The sequence below is a fragment of the Oncorhynchus mykiss genome, unplaced genomic scaffold (genome assembly GCF_057628025.1).
Source record: "Oncorhynchus mykiss isolate SJ-2025 unplaced genomic scaffold, ASM5762802v1 scaffold96, whole genome shotgun sequence".
Taxonomy (NCBI): domain Eukaryota; kingdom Metazoa; phylum Chordata; class Actinopteri; order Salmoniformes; family Salmonidae; genus Oncorhynchus; species Oncorhynchus mykiss.
The window spans coordinates 191,385-210,096 of record NW_028322095.1 but is presented as its reverse complement, the minus strand read 5'-3'; the positions used below and the strand labels follow the sequence as shown (position 1 = coordinate 210,096).

Genomic DNA, 18,712 nt, shown 5'->3' with positions numbered 1-18,712 from the left:
TGTTATTTATGTCAGTAAACTGCCGTTTTGACAACCAATCATGTACGTTCATGCTAATGTATTTCAGAGTGAAAGATTCTCCAAGTCACTCCAGTGAGCCAAGTGGGTCTCAGCAGCCTGCCCAGGTTCAGTATGGGGTCTCAGCAGCCTGCCCAGGTTCAGTATGGGTCTCAGCAGCCTGCCCAGGTGCAGTATGGGTCTCAGCAGCCTGCCCAGGTGCAGTATGGGTCTCAGCAGCCTGCCCAGGTGCAGTATGGGTCTCAGCAGCCTGCCCAGGTGCAGTATGGGTCTCAGCAGCCTGCCCAGGTGCAGTATGCCATAGAAACAGAAGCAGTGTTGGAGACACTGAGGTATAATGAGCGCTAGAGACTGCATCCATATGTCTGACTGTTTAAGGTAATCTACTGACATTCTTCATGACCAGGTTTTATCCGGTTTATACAGACCAACATCACATGTGCACTAGCACTCAATGTGCAAAGGGAGTAGCGATGACGTCATCCCAAAACAGCAGACATTGGATGAATATTAACATGTTAATGGACTTGTTTGATATTGCTGGTGACCGCTGACTAACTGATCTACAAATCACCTTGTATCATAAATAACGACTCATTATTTGTAGATCAGTCAGTCACAATTGACCAATGATACATCACGTTGATGCTCTCCAACAGGACAACTGTCTTCAACTGTGAGCACTGGGGGAAAATAATTCAAATAATGAAATGGCTGTTTTATGCACAAAGGTTATGACTAAAGTGTCTTATTAGGAATTTTCTAATCTTACTTTTTTCTATGTGGGCGTCTATGGAAATTGGCTTTCTATGGCCGGGTGTCAGTTAAACTGCAGTACCGAAGCAAAACTGTAGGAGCAGTTGAAACCATGCTTCAAGACCAGAACCCTGGTCCCTTTGGTTGGAGAACATCAAATCCATGATGCATTGTGGGTAAATGGTGACTGACTGATCTTCAAATAATAATCAGTAATTAATTATGATCCAAGGTCGAACAAGCCTATTATCGCTAGAAAGGGCGGTCTGGTAAACTCATGGATCGGTAGGGCGACACCACTGAGGTATAAAGAACGGCGCGACACTCATTTTCTGTGGATTCGGCGCCATCTTCTGGACACCAAAATCATTAGTGGGTCTGCAATCATCTAGTCTGGTCTGATGCTGTTTCCGGTTTGTGACTGCACGCCGATTTTGTGATCTACGGTGGAGCTACGTTTTGTGTTTTCCAAATAAACCCGGCGGATTTGAACGAGTATTTTGTTGTCACCATGTCGACTGCCCTCGAGAGCTACATCAACCGTATCCTTTGAACTAAAGTCATCCTGGTACAGTCACTGAATGGGACTTTTGCTGATGAATCGCGTGATTATTGATGCGTGGGTGCTTTGGCCTGCTAGATTGAGCTTTGCTAGCAATGGCATCGCATATGGCTTTTTAGTAGAATGACATGTAACTGTGCGCTAGTTAGATAAAATATAATACAAATGATTTTGGAAGCCAAACATGGGTACATGTTCATCCAAATGTGTTATTTAAGCAATAAGGCCCGAGGAGGTGTGGTATATGGCCAATATACCACGGCTATGGGCTGATCTTTAGCACAACTCAAAGCTGAGTGCCTGAATCCAGCCCTTAGCTGTGGTATATTGGCCATATACCACAAACCCCCGAGGTGCCTTATTGCTATTATAAACTGTTTACAAATGTAATTAGAACAGTAAAAATACATGTTTTGTCATACCTGTGGTATACTGTCTGATATACAACGGCTTTCTGCCAATCAGCATCCAGGGCTTGAACCACCAAGTTTATAATAGCAAGCTAACTATGGATTTGTCGTGCAAGCTCAACAGTATTGCTGCATGTGCAGCTTCTCATGAAATAGCAGCCTGGTCTCATATGCCTCGATTGGGGCATCAGGTAGCCTAGTGGACTAGAAAGGTTGCAAGATCGAATCCCCGAACTGACAATGTTCAAATCTGTCGTTCTGCCCCTGAACAAGGCAGTTAACCCACTGTTCCCAGGCCTTCTGAAAATAAGAATTTGCGCTTAACTGACTTGCCTAGTTAAATAAAGATCAAATAAAATGCTCAATGGGTGACATGTCTGAGAATGTAGGCCGTTTTCAGCTTCCAGGAATTGTGTACAGGTCCTTGTGACATGGGGCTGTGCATTATCATGCTAAAACAAGATGAATGGCACACCAATGGGCCTCATGATTTTGTCACGGTATCTCTATGCATTCAAATTGCCATCGATAAAATGCAGTTGTGTTCGTTGGCCGTAGCTTATGCCTACCCATACCATAACCCCACCGCCACCATGGGGCCCTCTGTTCACAACGTTGACATCAGCAAACCACTCACCGACACAACGCCATACACATGGTCTGTGATTAGAAGTACTGCCAAATTCTCTAAAATGACATTATGGTAGAGAAATGAACATTAAATTCTCTGGTAACAGCCCTGGTGGACATTCCTGCAGTCAGCATGCCAATTGCACACTCCCTAAAAACTTGAGAAATCTGTGGCATTGTTGTGACAAAATTGCACATTTTGGTGACCTTTTAGGGGCACCCGTGTAGTGATCGTGCAGTTTAATCAGCTTCTTGATATGCCTATCCTGTAAAGTGGATGGATTATCTTGACAAAAGAGAAATGCTCACTAACAGGGATGTCAACACATTTGTGCACAACATTTGAAGGAAATAAGCTTTTTGTGTGTATGGAACATTTCTGGGATATTTTATTTCAGCTCGTAAAACATGGGACCAGCACGTTTTTGTTCAGCGTATGTACCACTGCAACGCAATGTTGCAAGGCAAGCGCAGCATTTCTTTGGAAATGAATGCACCAAAACGCATTGACGCTGTGGGTCTGATCGAGGTGAGAAGAGACGTAATATAGTAAACGTAAATCCTGGGCACTCAAATTAGTATATATGTTAGGGTTAGTATGGTATTAGTTTAGTATAAGAGAGAACGTTACTCAATAAGTAGAAAGTAAAGCAGGGTGGTTGGGCGTGTAACGCCAACGTCTAGCAACACAAAAGCTGTAAGAATCTCATCACAGACAACTTAAGCATTTTAGTTGGAAACTTTGCAACTACATACTATTTGTTTAGCTAATTTGCATGTTAGCTAACCTTAACCCCAAGCCTAGCTAGCTAATGTTAGCAACAACAAATTGGAATTAGTATTGTATCATACTTTTTTAAATATTAATTTGACCTTTATTTAACTAGGCAAGTCAGTTAAGAACAAATTCTTATTTTCAATGACGGCCTAGGAACAGTGGGTTAACTAATGTTTGGGGGCAGAACGAGAGATATGAACCTTGTCAGCTCGGGGATTCGATCTTGCAACCTTTTGGCTACTAGTCCAACGCTCTAACCACTAGGCTACCTGCCTCTAACCACTAGGCTACCTGCCTCTAACCACTAGGCTACCTGCCTCTAACCACTAGGCTACCTGCCTCTAACCACTAGGCTACCTGCCACCCATGGATGGATGAAGGACATCCACAAGTGAATACATACCATACAAAATGTAACTTATACAAATGATGAGTGTCACGGATTTACATTTACTATGTTACGTCTACCCCTGAGACCAGGTTGGAAATAGTGTCCCAGATGTTTTCCTTAGCTGCTGTGTTTCAGGTACAGTGGCCATCGTTACATCTGACGGACGGATGATAGTGGTATGTCTCTAGCTACTTCACTGCCGTACTTGGCTCCGGATCTGTGCGTCTGAATGGTTTTGACTGGACCATAAACTGGATTTTGTGCGTGTGCTGTTTTGATTGGACCGTTGATCTGACTGTGCGTGTACTGTTTTGATTGGACTGTTGATCTGTGTGTACTGTTTTGATTGGACCGTTGATCTGACTGTGCGTGTACTGTTTTGATTGGACCGTTGATCTGATTGTGCGTGTACTGTTTTGATTGGACCGTTGATTTCACTGTGCGTGTACTGTCTTGATTGGACCGTTGATCTGTGTGTACTGTTTTGATTGGACTGTTGATCGGATTGTGCGTGTACTGTTTTGATTGGACCGTTGATCTGTGTGTACTGTCTTGATTGGACCGTTGATCTGTGTGTACTGTTTTGATTGGTCCGTTGATCTGACTGTGTGTGTTCAGGGCACCCTGAAGGGCTTTGACCAGACCATCAACCTGATTCTGGATGAGAGTCATGAGCGTGTGTTCAGTTCCTCTCAGGGCGTGGAGCAGGTGGTCCTGGGACTATACATCGTCAGAGGAGACAACGTGTAAGTATCATGTCGACCTCTGGCGGAACTCTCCCCTTTCACCCAAACGACCCCTTATGACCTCTCCCTCTTACTGCGCCCGTTCACACCCCATCAAGGACTTGGATTGGTGAAGAGACTGAGTGTCGACAACATTTCTGAAACCGTGAGGGGAATGAACACTTTAACTGGCCACTTTGGGGGGGTTCAGACTTCAACACACAGTAGTACACCCAGGCCTAACAGTAGTACACCCAGGCCCAACTGATCTCCTCTATTTTGCAGAGCTGTGATTGGGGAGATTGATGAGGACACAGATTCTTCGCTGGACCTGGGGAACATCCGCGCTGAACCCCTTAACTCTATAGTCCACTGACCTCTCACCCTGACCCCTCAACTCGGATGTGCTGACCCCTACACCTGAGTGATTGTGTGTGAGAGAGAGTGTGAAAGAGAAAGCTAGAAATAGAGTAGTGTTTCAATTTTCACCACCTACTCAGCAATAGCTGATGTCCCTGTCTGTAGAGCACAGTTTATCTCCCCCGTGAAGGACCCAGGGGACTAATAATAGGATGTTGATGAATGTGGTGATATTTTTTAATAAAGTGTTTCGTTTAACATGAAGTGTGTGTTGTTACTCCACAACAACAGTGTGAGTAAAGGGCTATAATAAATGGGGTGGATCGAGCCCTGAATGCTGATTGGCTGACAGCCGTGGTATATCAGACCATATACCATGGGTATGACAAAACAATTATTTTTACTACTACGTCCCCCTCGTGCACATATACCACACCCCTTGTGCACATATACCACACCCCCCCGTGCACATATACCACACCCCCCCGTGCACATATACCACACCCCCTCGTGCACATATACCACACCCCCTCATGCACATATACCACACCCCCCCGTGCACATATACCACACCCCCTCGTGCACATATACCACCCCCCCCCGTGCACATATACCACACCCCCTCGTGCACATATACCACACCCCCTCGTGCACATATACCACCCCCCCCTCCCGTGCACATATACCACACCCCCTCGTGCCTTATTGCTTAAATATACAGTACCTTCAGAAAGTATTCATTCAGACCTCTTGACTTATTCTACATGCTGTTACAGCCTGAATTCAAAATGGATTCAATAGATATTTTCTCAACCATCTACACACAATACACAATACATAATACACAATACACAATACATAATACATAATACACAATACACAATACATAATACACAATACATAATACATAATACACAATACATAATACACAATACACAATACATAATACACAATACACAATACACAATACATAATACACAATACATAATACACAATACATAATACACAATACATAATACACAATACACAATACATAATACACAATACATAATACACAATACACATAATACACAATACATAATACACAATACACAATACATAATACACAATACATAATACACAATACACAATACATAATACACAATACACAATACATAATACACAATACACAATACCCTGTAATAACAAAGTGAAAACATGTTTTTTGGAAATGTTTGCAAATGTATTGAAAATGAAATCTAGAAATATCTAATTTCCATAACTATTCACACTCCTTTGCTCTGATGCTCCACATTGATCTCGGGTGCATCCCAATTTCCTTCGATCATCCTAGATGTCACTACAACCTGATTGTAGTTGACCTGTGGCAAATTCAATTGTTCGGACATCATTTTGAAAGAAACAAATCAAATTTTATTGGTCACATACACATGGTTAGCAGATGTTAATGATGGTAAGTTGACATCACTTTTATATCCAATAGTTCTTCCCGGCTGTATGTAATAACACTTGAGATGTTCTGGGCTAACAATGTAAGAAATAATACATAAAAAAACAAAATACTGCAAAGTTTTCTAAGGAGCTGAAGCGAGGCGACCATCTCTGTCGGAGCCATCTCAATACTTGTCTACATAAGGTCCCCCAGTTGACAGTGCATGTCAGAGCAGGAACTATACCATCAAGTCCAAGGAACTGTCTGTAGATCTCTGAGATGGAATTGTGATGGGCCATATATCAAGAATGTTGAAAGTTTCCTAGAGCACAGTGGTCTCCATCATTGGGAAATTGAAAAGATATGAAACTACCCAGACCGCCCGGGCAAGATGGTCAGGAAACTGACGAGAACCCAATGACCACTCTGGCAGAACTAAAGAGTTCCTTGGCTAAGATGGGAGAACCTGCCAGAAGGACAAGTCTCTACAGGACTTCACCCATCTGGGCTTTATGGGAGTGGCCAGATGGAAACCACTCCAGAGAAAAGGCACACCTTAAGTTTGGAAAAAGGTCTGATGAGACAAAAATGTTGCTCTTTGACCTGAATGCAAATGAAAAGTAAATCTGGGACAACTCAAATTAGTATAATATGTTATGTTGGTATGGTTACAAAAGACAGGTTACTTAAGACAAAAACAAAAGTGGGGTGGATGGGTGGGAGGCTGTATAACACGAATGTCTTGAATCCTATCACGGACAATTTTAGCTAATTAAGCAACTTTGTAACTACTTTTTAGCTACGTTGCAACTCGTTAGAAAGTTAGCTAACCCTTCCCCTGAACTTAACCCCTAGAGCTAGTTAGCGTTAGCCACCTAGCTGTTAGCAATAACAAATTGTAATTCGTGACATATCATATGTTTAACAAATGGTAGGGTCATAACTATCAAACTAGTCAGGAGTAGAACAAATCTATAGTCGTTTTATGCAATTGCTTTCAATTTGGGTCTGTCAAGGTTTTCAAAACTTCAGAGTTTCCAACCTGTACCAGAAAGCTGCTCCTGAACACTGTCATGTCTTCCAACCTTGAGAACACACTGGTCAAATACCCCTCTCTGTCTGTCTGTATGGAAGGACTAGTGACCAATGGGTGTGAGTGGTGAAGCGGGTCAGTTAGTCATTAACTACGACAGTAGTCACAACCCATCACGAATCAGAAGGGGAAACAGTCATTTTGACCTAAATAAATCTGACCCTACCACATCCCCTCATCCCAATACCCTCACCCTTCTTCTTACCCTCACCCCTCCCCTTACCTCACCCCCCCCCACATCAAACCTATAATCCAGTGTATTTACTCTATCCATTATCATCAATCTTTACCTGTCTTCCTCTACCTGAACCCTCCCTGACCCTGGTCTGTACCTGTCTTCCTCTACCTGAACCCTCCCTGATCCTTACATCTGACCCTGGTCTGTACCTGTCTTCCTCTACCTGAACCCTCCCTGACCCTGGTCTGTACCTGTCTTCCTCTACCTGAACCCTCCCTGATCCTTTCATCTGACCCTGGTCTGTACCTGCCTTCCTCTACCTGAACCCTCCCTGACCCTGGTCTGTACCTGTCTTCCGCTACCTGAACCCTCCCTGACCCTGGTCTGTACCTGTCTTCCTCTACCTGAACCCTCCCTGATCCTTTCATCTGACCCTGGTCTGTACCTGCCTTCCTCTACCTGAACCATCCCTGACCCTGGTCTGTACCTGTCTTCCTCTACCTGAACCCTCCCTGACCCTGGTCTGTACCTGTCTTCCTCTACCTGAACCCTCCCTGACCCTGGTCTGTACCTGTCATCCTCTACCCGTACCCTCCCTAGTCCGTACCTAACATCTGACCTGTCTTCCTCTACCCGTACCCTCCCTAGTCCCAACCTAACATCTGACCTGTCTTCCTCTACCCGTACCCTCCCTAGTCCGAACCTAACATCTGACCTGTCTTCCTCTACCTGTACCCTCCCTAGTCCCAACCTAACATCTGACCTGTCTTCCCGTACCCTCCCTAGTCCGTACCTAACATCTGATCTGTCTTCCTCTACCTGTACCCTCCCTAGTCCCAACCTAACATCTGACCTGTCTTCCTCTACCCGTACCCTCCCTAGTCCGTACCTAACATCTGAACTGTCTTCCTCTACCCGTACCCTCCCTAGTCCCAACCTAACATCTGACCTGTCTTCCTCTACCCGTACCCTCCCTAGTCCCAACCTAACATCTGACCTGTCTTCCTCTACCCGTACCCTCCCTAGTCCGAACCTAACATCTGACCTGTCTTCCTCTACCCGTACCCTCCCTAGTCCGAACCTAACATCTGACCTGTCTTCCTCTACCCGTACCCTCCCTAGTCCGAACCTAACATCTGACCTGTCTTCCTCTACCCGTACCCTCCCTAGTCCGTACCTAACATCTGACCTGTCTTCCTCTACCTGTACCCTCCCTAGTCCCAACCTAACATCTGATCTGTCTTCCTCTACCTGTACCCTCCCTAGTCCCAACCTAAAATCTGACCTGTCTTCCCGTACCCTCCCTAGTCCCAACCTAACATCTGACCTGTCTTCCTCCACCCGTACCCTCCCTAGTCCCAACCTAACATCTGATCTGTCTTCCTCTACCTGTACCCTCCCTAGTCCCAACCTAACATCTGACCTGTCTTCCCGTACCCTCCCTAGTCCCAACCTAACATCTGACCTGTCTTCCTCTACCCATACCCTTCCTAGTCCCAACCTAACATCTGACCTGTCTTCCTCTACCTGTACCCTCCCTAGTCCCAACCTAACATCTGACCTGTCTTCCCGTACCCTCCCTAGTCCCAACCTAACATCTGACCTGTCTTCCTCTACCCGTACCCTCCCTAGTCCGTACCTAACATCTGACCTGTCTTCCTCTACCCATACCCTCCCTAGTCCCAACCTAACATCTGACCTGTCTTCCTCTACCCATACCCTCCCTAGTCCCAACCTAACATCTGACCTGTCTTCCCTAATGCCTTAACAGATGTGGTTTTCCATCAAATATGAAAGACACATAATGGAGCTTAATCAAAGCATTTCACAGGCCTATACCCATAACATATCTCACAAACAGAATGTATAAAACCCACCTGTGTCACTCAAGATAACCAGAAGAGGGTGCCATTGTGAAGAATCAATACATCTAATTCAGAATGCCTAATTTACAGACAATCAATCACTTATCACCAATGTCAGGCATCACACAATGATAGCACTATCAAACTCAATAAAATATTTAAAGGCAGCACTCTTAAGGATCGTACCCTTTTTTTCAATTTTTGCCTAAATTGACATACCCAAATCTAACTGCCTGTAGCTCAGGACCTGAAGCAAAGATATGCATATTCATGATACCATTTGAAAGGAAACACTGGGAAATTTGTGGAAATGTGAAATTAATGTAGGAGAATATAACACATTGGATATGGTAAAAAATAATACAGTCTAGCTGTACTTTAGATTTTGGCCACCAGATGGCAGCAGTCTGTGTGCAAAGTTTCAGACTTATCCAGTGAAAAATGACATTACTGCACAATATTTTGTATCAATTCGGCAAGGTTTGTATGTGAGTAGGCCTGGTTTGGTTCAGGATAGCCATGGTTTTGCTCAGGGTAGTCAGGGTCATCAAGGTGGTCAGAGTTTGGTTCGCAATGGTCCTCAGAGAGAATCAGTTGACTAACGTATCTCAGCTTGACTTTCGGACCAACAGTCTGGTATAGATACACAGTCACTATAAACTGAAGGACCTGTTTAACATCAACAACAACAACAAATTAACTGAAAAACATGTCAATCAAGACAAATGTGAACAGCTGAGTAGTGTGTGTGTGTGTGTGTGTGTGTGTGTGTGTGTGTGTGTGTGTGTGTGTGTGTGTGTTTGTGTTTGTTTGTGTGTGCGCGTGTGCGCAAGTGTGTGTGCATGTGTCGGTGTGTTTGTGTGCGTGTCTGTGTGTGTGTGTCTGTGTGTTACCTGAATGTTTAGCAGGACATTCTAACCAAGTGAGAGAGACTTTGTCATTTCTTCAAACGATCATCTTTATTTAATAAGAATTGCAATAATGAAGCTGGTCGACCCCACACACTTGAGTGTAAGGCAGAGAGCTCAACGGTACAGAAAAAACAAAGGTCCTATATAGCAGACCTAAAAATGCTTAGTCATGGCTGGTTCCACCCCTCCCATGCAGATTTGGGGCATCATAAGCTAACTTGGGTTCATCTTGTGGTTATGTTCACCGGGTGTTGTTAGCCTGTACCCTGGCTTAGATTCTCAGAAACAAAAAGTATTAGAAACAATAGGGGTTTGTTTTGTTTCTCAGGCTCTCTCTATCTCGGCTCACACCATGTCCTTGACTATACCCACAGACCAGCTGCAGGGAGCTAGAGGGGAACCATCCCTTTACAGAAGCACAGCATTTGTAGTTATGAAAATCTCTTACTATTGTTAAGCATATAATTCAACAATCAATATTCAACAAAGCAGGTAAATACGTAATATTTCCCTTACAGTTTTCACACATCAAAGTTCCTGTAGATTGTTAAACAGGATCTCACATACTGCAGTTGCACCCAAACGGCTCTTATCTGTACGTCCAGACCCATGACTAAGTCACACAAGACAAGCCTATACTAAAATATAACAATGGATAATTTTCCAAGTAAAAACAGCATAGTATCTTCAATTAAACAACATGGTAGTTAATTCAATCATTTCCTCTATAATGGTTACATAAGACAGGTTTCTTAAGGCAAAATCTAAAGTAGGGTGGTTGGTCGGGGTGGATAAGTGGGCATATAACATGAACGTCTAGCAACCCCAAGGTTGCGTGTTTGAATCTCATCACAGAAAACTTTAGCAACTTTGCAATTACTTTTTAGCTACGTTGCAACTACTTATCAAGTTAGCTAACCCTTCCCCTAACCCGTTTAGCTAACCCTTCCCCTAACCCGTGTAGCTAACCCTTCCCCTAACCCATGTAGCTAACCCTTTTAGATAACCTTTCCCCTAACCCTTTTAGCTAACCCTTCCCCTAACCCTTCCCCTAACCCTTTTAGCTAACCCTTCCCCAAACCCTTTTAGCTAACCCTTCCCCAAACCCTTTTAGCTAACCCTTCCCCTAACCATTTTAGCTAACCCTTCCCCTAACCCTTCCCCTAACCCTTTTAGCTAACCCTTTTAGCTAACCCTTCCCCTAACCCTTTTAGCTAACCCTTCCCCTAACCCTTCCCCTAACCCTTTTAGCTAACCCGTCCCCAAACCCTTTTAGCTAACCCTTCCCCAAACCCTTTTAGCTAACCCTTCCCCTAACCATTTTAGCTAACCCTTCCCCTAACCCTTCCCCTAACCCTTTTAGCTAACCCTTTTAGCTAACCCTTCCCCTAACCCTTTAAGCTAACCCTTCCCCTAACCCTTCCCCTAACCCTTTTAGCTAACCCTTTTAGCTAACCCTTCCCCTAACCCTTTTAGCTAACCCTTCCCCTAAAACTTCCCCTAACCCTTTTAGCTAACCCTTCCCCTAACCCTTTTAGCTAACCTTTCCCCTAACCTGTTTAGCTAATCCTTCCCCTAACCTGTTTAGCTAACCCTTCCCCTAACCCTTTTAGCTAACCTTTCCCCTAACCCGTTTAGCTAATCCTTCCCCTAATCCGTTTAGCTAACCCTTCCCCTAACCCTTTTAGCTAACCCTTCCCCTAACCCTTTTAGCTAACCTTTCCCCTAACCCGTTTAGCTAATCCTTCCCCAACCCGTTTAGCTAACCCTTCCCCTAACCCTTTTTGCTAACCTTTCCCCTAACCCGTTTAGCTAACCCTTCCCCTAACCCGTTTAGCTAACCCTTCCCCTAACCCGTTTAGCTAACCCTTCCCCTAACCCTTCCCCTAACCCTTCCCCTAACCCTTTTAGCTAACCCTTCCCCTAACCCGTTTAGCCAACCCTTCCCCTAACCCGTTTAGCTAACCCTTCCCCTAACCCTTCCCCTAACACTTTTAGCTAATCCTTCCCCTAACCCGTTTAGCTAACCCTTCCCCTAACCCTTCCCCTAACCCTTTTAGCTAACCCTTCCCCTAACCCTTTTAGCTAACCCTTCCCCTAACCCTTTTAGCTAATCCTTCCCCTAACCCGTTTAGCTAACCCTTTTAGCTAACCCTTCCCCTAACCTTAACCCCTAGAGCTAGTTAGCGTTATCCATTTAGCTGTTAGCAACAACAAATTGTAATTCGTGACATATGATACGTTTGACAAATTCGAAACATATCGTGTGAATTGTTATTCATAATATATCATACAAAATGGATAATGGACATCCCCAAATAAAGATACAATACATATCATAGTAAATGGAGTGTTTTGGATTATATACGCACAAAACAATACGAAATGCTCTGAGACCATGTTGAGAAAACCAGGCACAGAATCATGCTATGGGGATGTTTTTCAGCGGCATGGACTGGGAGACTGGCAAGGACAGAGGGAACAATGAATGACAATGAATGACCCCAAGCATACAGCTAAAGCAATACTGGAATGACTAAAGAACAAGTCCTTGAGTGGCCCAGCCAAAGCCCAGACTTGAACCCATTGAAAATCTGTGGATTGAAGGACTTGAAGATTGCTGTTTTTCACCTCTCCCCATCTTATTTAACAGAGCTTGAGAACAGAACAGAGCGTGAGAAAAGGAAGAATGAGAGAAAAAACAAATCCAGATGTGCAAAGCTGATACAAACAAACCCAAGACAAAGCAAATCTGTAATCGCTGCCCAAGGTGCTTCTACAAGTATAGACTCAGGGGTGTAAATACTTATGCAAATTTGATTTCTGTATTTAATTTTCAATACATTTGCAAAACATTTTTCTATGGATTGATATGTAGCCTACATTGGGCCTTTATGATATCCTTTACAAATCAAACTACATTGTATTGGTCACGTACACATATTTATCAGATGTATGTGAGTGAGTAGTGAAATGCTTGTGTTCCAGTTCCAACAGTGCAGTAATATCTCCTTTCTGTAATGTTTCCTTTCTTTCTGTCACCAAATGTTTTCATAATATTAAAGTTACCAGGTTATTAGGGCCATACTGGCCAAACATTTTGTTCTTATATTTATATGATAATAGAGATGTGTGGACATGTGTATTCATATTTAGAAGCAATGTGGAAAGCATTATCGTTGTGGTTTTGGAAGAATCTGTTGAGTTCATGCTGAGACAAACCAAAAAGGAAAATCCCTACACACACCACTCAGACAGACAGACAGACAGACACACACACCACACAGACAGACAGACAGACAGACACACAGACACACACACACCACACAGACAGACAGACAGACAGACACACACACCACACAGACAGACAGACAGACACACACACACACACCACACAGACAGACAGACACACAGACACACACACACCACACAGACAGACAGACAGACAGACAGACACACACACCACACAGACAGACAGACAGACAGACACACACACCACACAGACAGACAGACAGACAGACAGACAGACACACACACACCACACAGACAGACAGACAGACAGACAGACACACACACCACACAGACAGACAGACAGACAGACACACACACCACACAGACAGACAAACAGACAGACACACGCACACACACTAATGAAACTCAGCTGTAAATCAACATCTGTCTTGACTTAATGTGTGTTTTCCTGGATAACAATACTCTGATTCATAGCAGTTCACTGGAAACGGTTAAAATCTATTCAGTCTCCACAGAATCTTATGACTTTATATGGGTGAATCAGAGAGGACTTTGAGAGTGAAGAGCAGGACACAGAGGCTTTAGTTCTGAACTATACATTCTTTAAAAATAAAACACTGAGATTCCCAAAGGCAGGTCATCTCCAAATCAAGCTTTAACATAGAGTAGATTTGTGTCACTATGGCAGTATGATTTCTGCCACTAGTGGCTGTGTGTGTAGCTGGTCGACGGGCCCCAGTGTCAGCGCCCCTTGTAGACCGAGTCTCTGCTCTGCACTCAGCGCCGGAGTCTCGTAGTGGACACGCAGCCATGGCTGCCCTGCGGTCAGAGGGCAAAGGTCGAGTCAGATCAGGGTGACACCGACCCTACACCCTTCACACCCTAACACACACACACACACACACACAGGGTCAGAGAGTTCTCACCTTTCTCCACCTTCTGTCCCAAAGACACCAGAAGCTCCGCCCCCACACTGTGATTGACAGGGTCTCCGGCCTTCGAACGTCCCGCCCCCAACCTGTGCAGCACCTGAGCAATGACCATGCCGTCTATGTCCAGTACTGTCCCTGCAGACACCAGAAGACAAAGTCATGCAGTGTGTATGTGTGTGCGTGTGTGCGTGTGTGCGTGTGTGCGTGTGTATGTGTGTGTGTGTGTATGTGTGTGTGTGTGTGTGTGTGTGTGTGTGTGTGCGCGCATTTGCATTTGTTAATCTGTGCCTGTGTGTGTTACCATGGCCCTGTGTCTCCAGTTCTGTCTGGTAGTGTGCCCGTCTCAGGATGCTGTAGTAGTCTGCGTTGGTTGAACAGAGTGATGCAGCGATCTGACTGGCTACTCCCTGACCAATCATCATGTTCTGGAACTTTTCCAGGGCTGCACCATTCTGCAGGGTTGTAGAGATCACCTTTTTACCCTCCTCCAGGCTCCCTGCACGGCCAATCATCCACAACAGCAGCCCACCTACACACACACACACACACACACACACACACACACACACACACACACACACACACACACACGCACACGCACACACACACACAGAATATTGACTTGAATTTGAAGGTAATGAACGTCCACAGCTTCTGTGTCTAGACTGTAGCTAAGCCCGAACAGAACTGACATTCTAACTAGGTCTTGGTCTGCTTGGTTTTGGTCCAAAGGAACCAATTCACTGAGTGTGTGTGTTTGTGTGTGTGTGTGTGTATTCCTCACCCAGACTTGTGACCAGCTCCAGTATGTCGTCTGGGCCCCTCCCCTTTAGACACTCCAGGGACTCCATCACTTCCAGAGTGTTCCCCACACAGCGACCAATAGGACAGTTCATACGACTAAGCACCGCCCCGGTACGGATCCCCAAACTGTTCCCAACTGTCACCTGCAGGAGAGAATGGGGTCAAGGTAAGGGTCAGGGGTCTGGTAAGGGTCAGGGGTCATGGTAAGTGTCAGGGGTCTGCTTTGTGTTATGTCCTTTCTATTCCAGACTTGACAACCAGTTGAGTTCCTAACTAAATCAACAACCTTATACTTGATCAATCAAGTACAAGGCAGGAGTGAAAACATGGCCCTCCAGACATTAAAACAAGAATGGGGTAAAGGTCAGGTGTCAGTGTTAGGGTTACCATGGACTGGGCCAGTGACTTGGCACTGCCCAGGTCTTTGTAGAGAGCTGCATTCCCAAACTTCACATCCAGAACCAAGGCACTCAGAGACTCAGCACCCTTCTTAGAGATGATAGAGCCTGGAGAGAACACACACACTATTCACATGTTCATTTCTCTACTTTAAAAGGTTGTCCAGTTTGCTGTTGTTGTTGTTGGCAGACCTGTGATGAGTGGGAGGCTGTCGACTGTAGACGTAACGTCTCTCAGAGCGTACATGACCTTGTCAGCAGGCACCAGGTTATCTGTCTGTCCTACAATGCAACAGCCAACCTCCTCCAGGATTTGATGCAGCTGAGGATGGTGCCACAATATCACACGTTAATAACTTGTAAATGAGAGAGAGAGACAGACAGACAGAAGAAAGAGAGAGAGAGCGAGAGAGGGAGAGGGAGAGGGAGAGGGAGAGAGAAAGAGAGAGAGAGAGGGAGAGGGAGAGAGGGAGAGAGAGAGAGAGAGAGAGAGAGAGAGAGAGAGAGAGGGAGAGGGAGGGAGAGAGAGCGAGAGAGAGAGAGAGAGAGAGAGAGAGAGAGAGAGGGAGAGGGAGAGGGAGGGAGCGAGAGAGAGAGAGAGAGAGAGAGAGAGAGGGAGAGGGAGAGAGAGAGAGGGAGAGGGAGAGAGGGAGAGAGAGAGAGAGAGGGAGAGAGAGTACCTGTTGTACTGACTGATAGACGTTAAAGCCAGGGATGGACTCCAGTTTGTCGAGCGTGCCGCCTGTGTGTGCCAGACCTCTGCCACTTATCATGGGTACCTATGGACACAGCTTCTGATAGTCAGACACACACACACACACACACACACACACACACACACACACAGACACACACACACACACACACACACACACACACACACACACACACACACACACACACACACACACACACAGGTGGATCCAGGCAGGTACCTTGCAGCCGCAGGCAGCCAGAGCAGGAGCCAGCACCAGGCTGATCTTGTCCCCCACTCCACCTGTCGAGTGTTTATCCACCATTAGCCCCTCCCACTCTGCCGGCCATGACATCACTTCCCCTGACATCATCATCTCCTTCGTCAGTGCGAGAGTCTCCTCTGCTACCATTCCCTTCAGCCAGATTGCCATCAGCATGGCTCCTATACACACACACACACACACAAGCAAACACACACACACACACACACACATGCAGACACACACACACACACACGCACGCACGCACACACACGCGCACACACACATACACACATCAGATCAGAATTTCAACTGTAGAGTAGAGTGCAGGTTTTGGCCTGAGCTTGACTATTGATACTCAGTCTAAAGTGTGTGGGGGTCTTCTTCTCTGCAGACCTATAATAACTTGCCTTATCTGGCATCCCACCCACTGTGACTCTGAGACCTACCTGCACGTCGCTGGATGGTGTGTGTGTGTGTGTGTGTGTCTGCATGTGTGTGTGTGTGTGTGTGTGTGTTTGCTTGTGTGTGTGTGTGTGTGTGTGTGTGTGTGTGTGTGTGTACCAATCTGGCTCTCTTGGATGGTCTTGTCCTTGACACCCTGTACGAAGTCTCGGATCTCCCCAGCACTCAGCTGTTCACCGTTCCGTTTCTTGCGGATGTGTTCTGGGAAAGTGGCTTTGCTCTGCTCGTGGTGCGCCATCCCTGCAGCTCACTGACACACAGCGGACTGACACACAGATGACTGACACACAGCGGACTGACACACAGCGGACTGGCACACAGCGGACTGACACACAGCGGACTGACACACAGCGGACTGACACACAGCTGACTGACACACAGCTGCATGTGACAAGTAGGAGAGGAAAATACACGAGGGATTGTTTTAAATCACTAAACTATTGTGTGTGTGTATGTTTCAACAGAATCGGCGGAATGAATGCACCCCTGATCAGCGTAAATACAGTTCACTCTCATAACTGCCACGTTGCGTTCCTTCTCTCCCTTTGCTTGTGGACTTCAATGTACAACACATGTGACCAGGCAAAAAAACATTTCCACGCCAAACCTCTACAAACAACCTACATCTTTGTTACCATATTATCTAAAATAACGGCATACATCGTCAGCATAGTTAATAGAACTAACTCGTTAGTAAACCTGCTACAATCATGTAGTAACGTCAGTGTAACAGTCAGTTAATAGTTACACAAGTGGGCCCCAGTGGCAATAAATGAGTAATACCAAAATCTTACCTTGACTTAGAAGAGTTCTAGTGTTGTCTTGGAAAGTCTGTTTGACCAGGGCGTTTCTGTTGGCTGAACTAGTCAGCTGAACTTGCCAGAAAAATGAAACTGAAAAAATATATATAATAATAATAACAATAATAATCTCTCTCTCTTGCTCTATTTCTCTCTTGCTTCTACTTCATTTTGGAAGGAATTCATTTGTTCAAAACTGTTCAACTATTGTCTTTCTCTCTCTGAGTCAACAACCCATGTCATGGGTTTCTCCCCTTTCCTGTCGGGTTGTGATTGGTCCATTTGCTGCCATCTAGTGGACATGTTGCACTATTGCCCTCATCTATGTCTGGACCGTTATTGTCCACGTTTGCACTGTTCTAATGTACTATGGAAAAAGATGGCTCTCCTATTCTTGGCACTTTGCCCAGTCATATTTAAGCTTAGAACTACCTTTCTAGGCATTCTGATGCTTCTAGCTTTGAGTTAAATTTGTTGGTAGCATATCTACAGTATTTCACTTTTTAATGTGTATTGTATTGCTTACTGGGTGTTGTCCAATGAATGCTGTAACCACTCCCTCTTCAAATCAGGGCTGATTGGAAAAATATGTTGAAAAGAGAACATTGTATTATCATTTCTTTGTACTCTCTGAGGAAGGCCATGCAGCCGAAATGCTTTTTAAACTTTGTTTCCATTGAACATGCCATACAAATAAAGACATTGTAATTAATTGTATGAAGAGTACCTTGGTCCTCCTTTCTTTTTGATGACCAATTTACCCCTTTTACCAAAGAGCATCTTCTGTCTACCAAGTCTACTATTGTGTACCTCAGCAGAGCTTCCCTTCCTCCTCTTCTTTTCTGTGTCTGTTAAGAGTTTCCTACCTGTACCGGAACGCTGCTCCTGAACACTGTCATGTCTTCCAACCTTGAGAACACACACCTGTCAAATACCCCTCTCTGTCTGTCTGTATGGAAGGACTAGTGACCAATGGGTGTGAGTGGTGGAGTGGGT

General features: G+C 45.0%; 2 protein-coding genes across 2 annotated transcripts; one reads left to right on the top strand and one right to left on the bottom strand.

Moving 5' to 3' along the window:
• The first annotated feature begins 1,051 nt into the window (after window positions 1-1,051).
• On the top strand, window positions 1,052-4,894 carry LOC110499807 (U6 snRNA-associated Sm-like protein LSm8). The gene is made up of 4 exons (XM_036945261.2): window positions 1,052-1,316; window positions 3,681-3,721; window positions 4,164-4,291; window positions 4,556-4,894. The coding sequence occupies exons 1-4, from the start codon at window positions 1,286-1,288 to the stop codon at window positions 4,644-4,646; spliced, it is 291 nt and encodes a 96-aa protein (XP_036801156.1). The 5' UTR covers window positions 1,052-1,285; the 3' UTR covers window positions 4,647-4,894.
• Window positions 4,895-12,912: 8,018 nt separating this feature from the next.
• Window positions 12,913-17,991, bottom strand: LOC118938844 (thymidine phosphorylase). Its single transcript, XM_036945258.2, has 10 exons — window positions 17,711-17,991; window positions 17,016-17,297; window positions 16,431-16,633; window positions 16,176-16,274; window positions 15,688-15,817; window positions 15,485-15,603; window positions 15,078-15,240; window positions 14,595-14,822; window positions 14,288-14,428; window positions 12,913-14,180 (listed from the first exon to the last, which is right to left on the bottom strand). Exons 2-10 carry the CDS (start codon window positions 17,152-17,154, stop codon window positions 14,041-14,043), a joined length of 1,362 nt encoding a protein of 453 aa, XP_036801153.1. The 5' UTR covers window positions 17,155-17,297; window positions 17,711-17,991; the 3' UTR covers window positions 12,913-14,040.
• Between the last annotated feature and the right edge of the window lie 721 nt (window positions 17,992-18,712).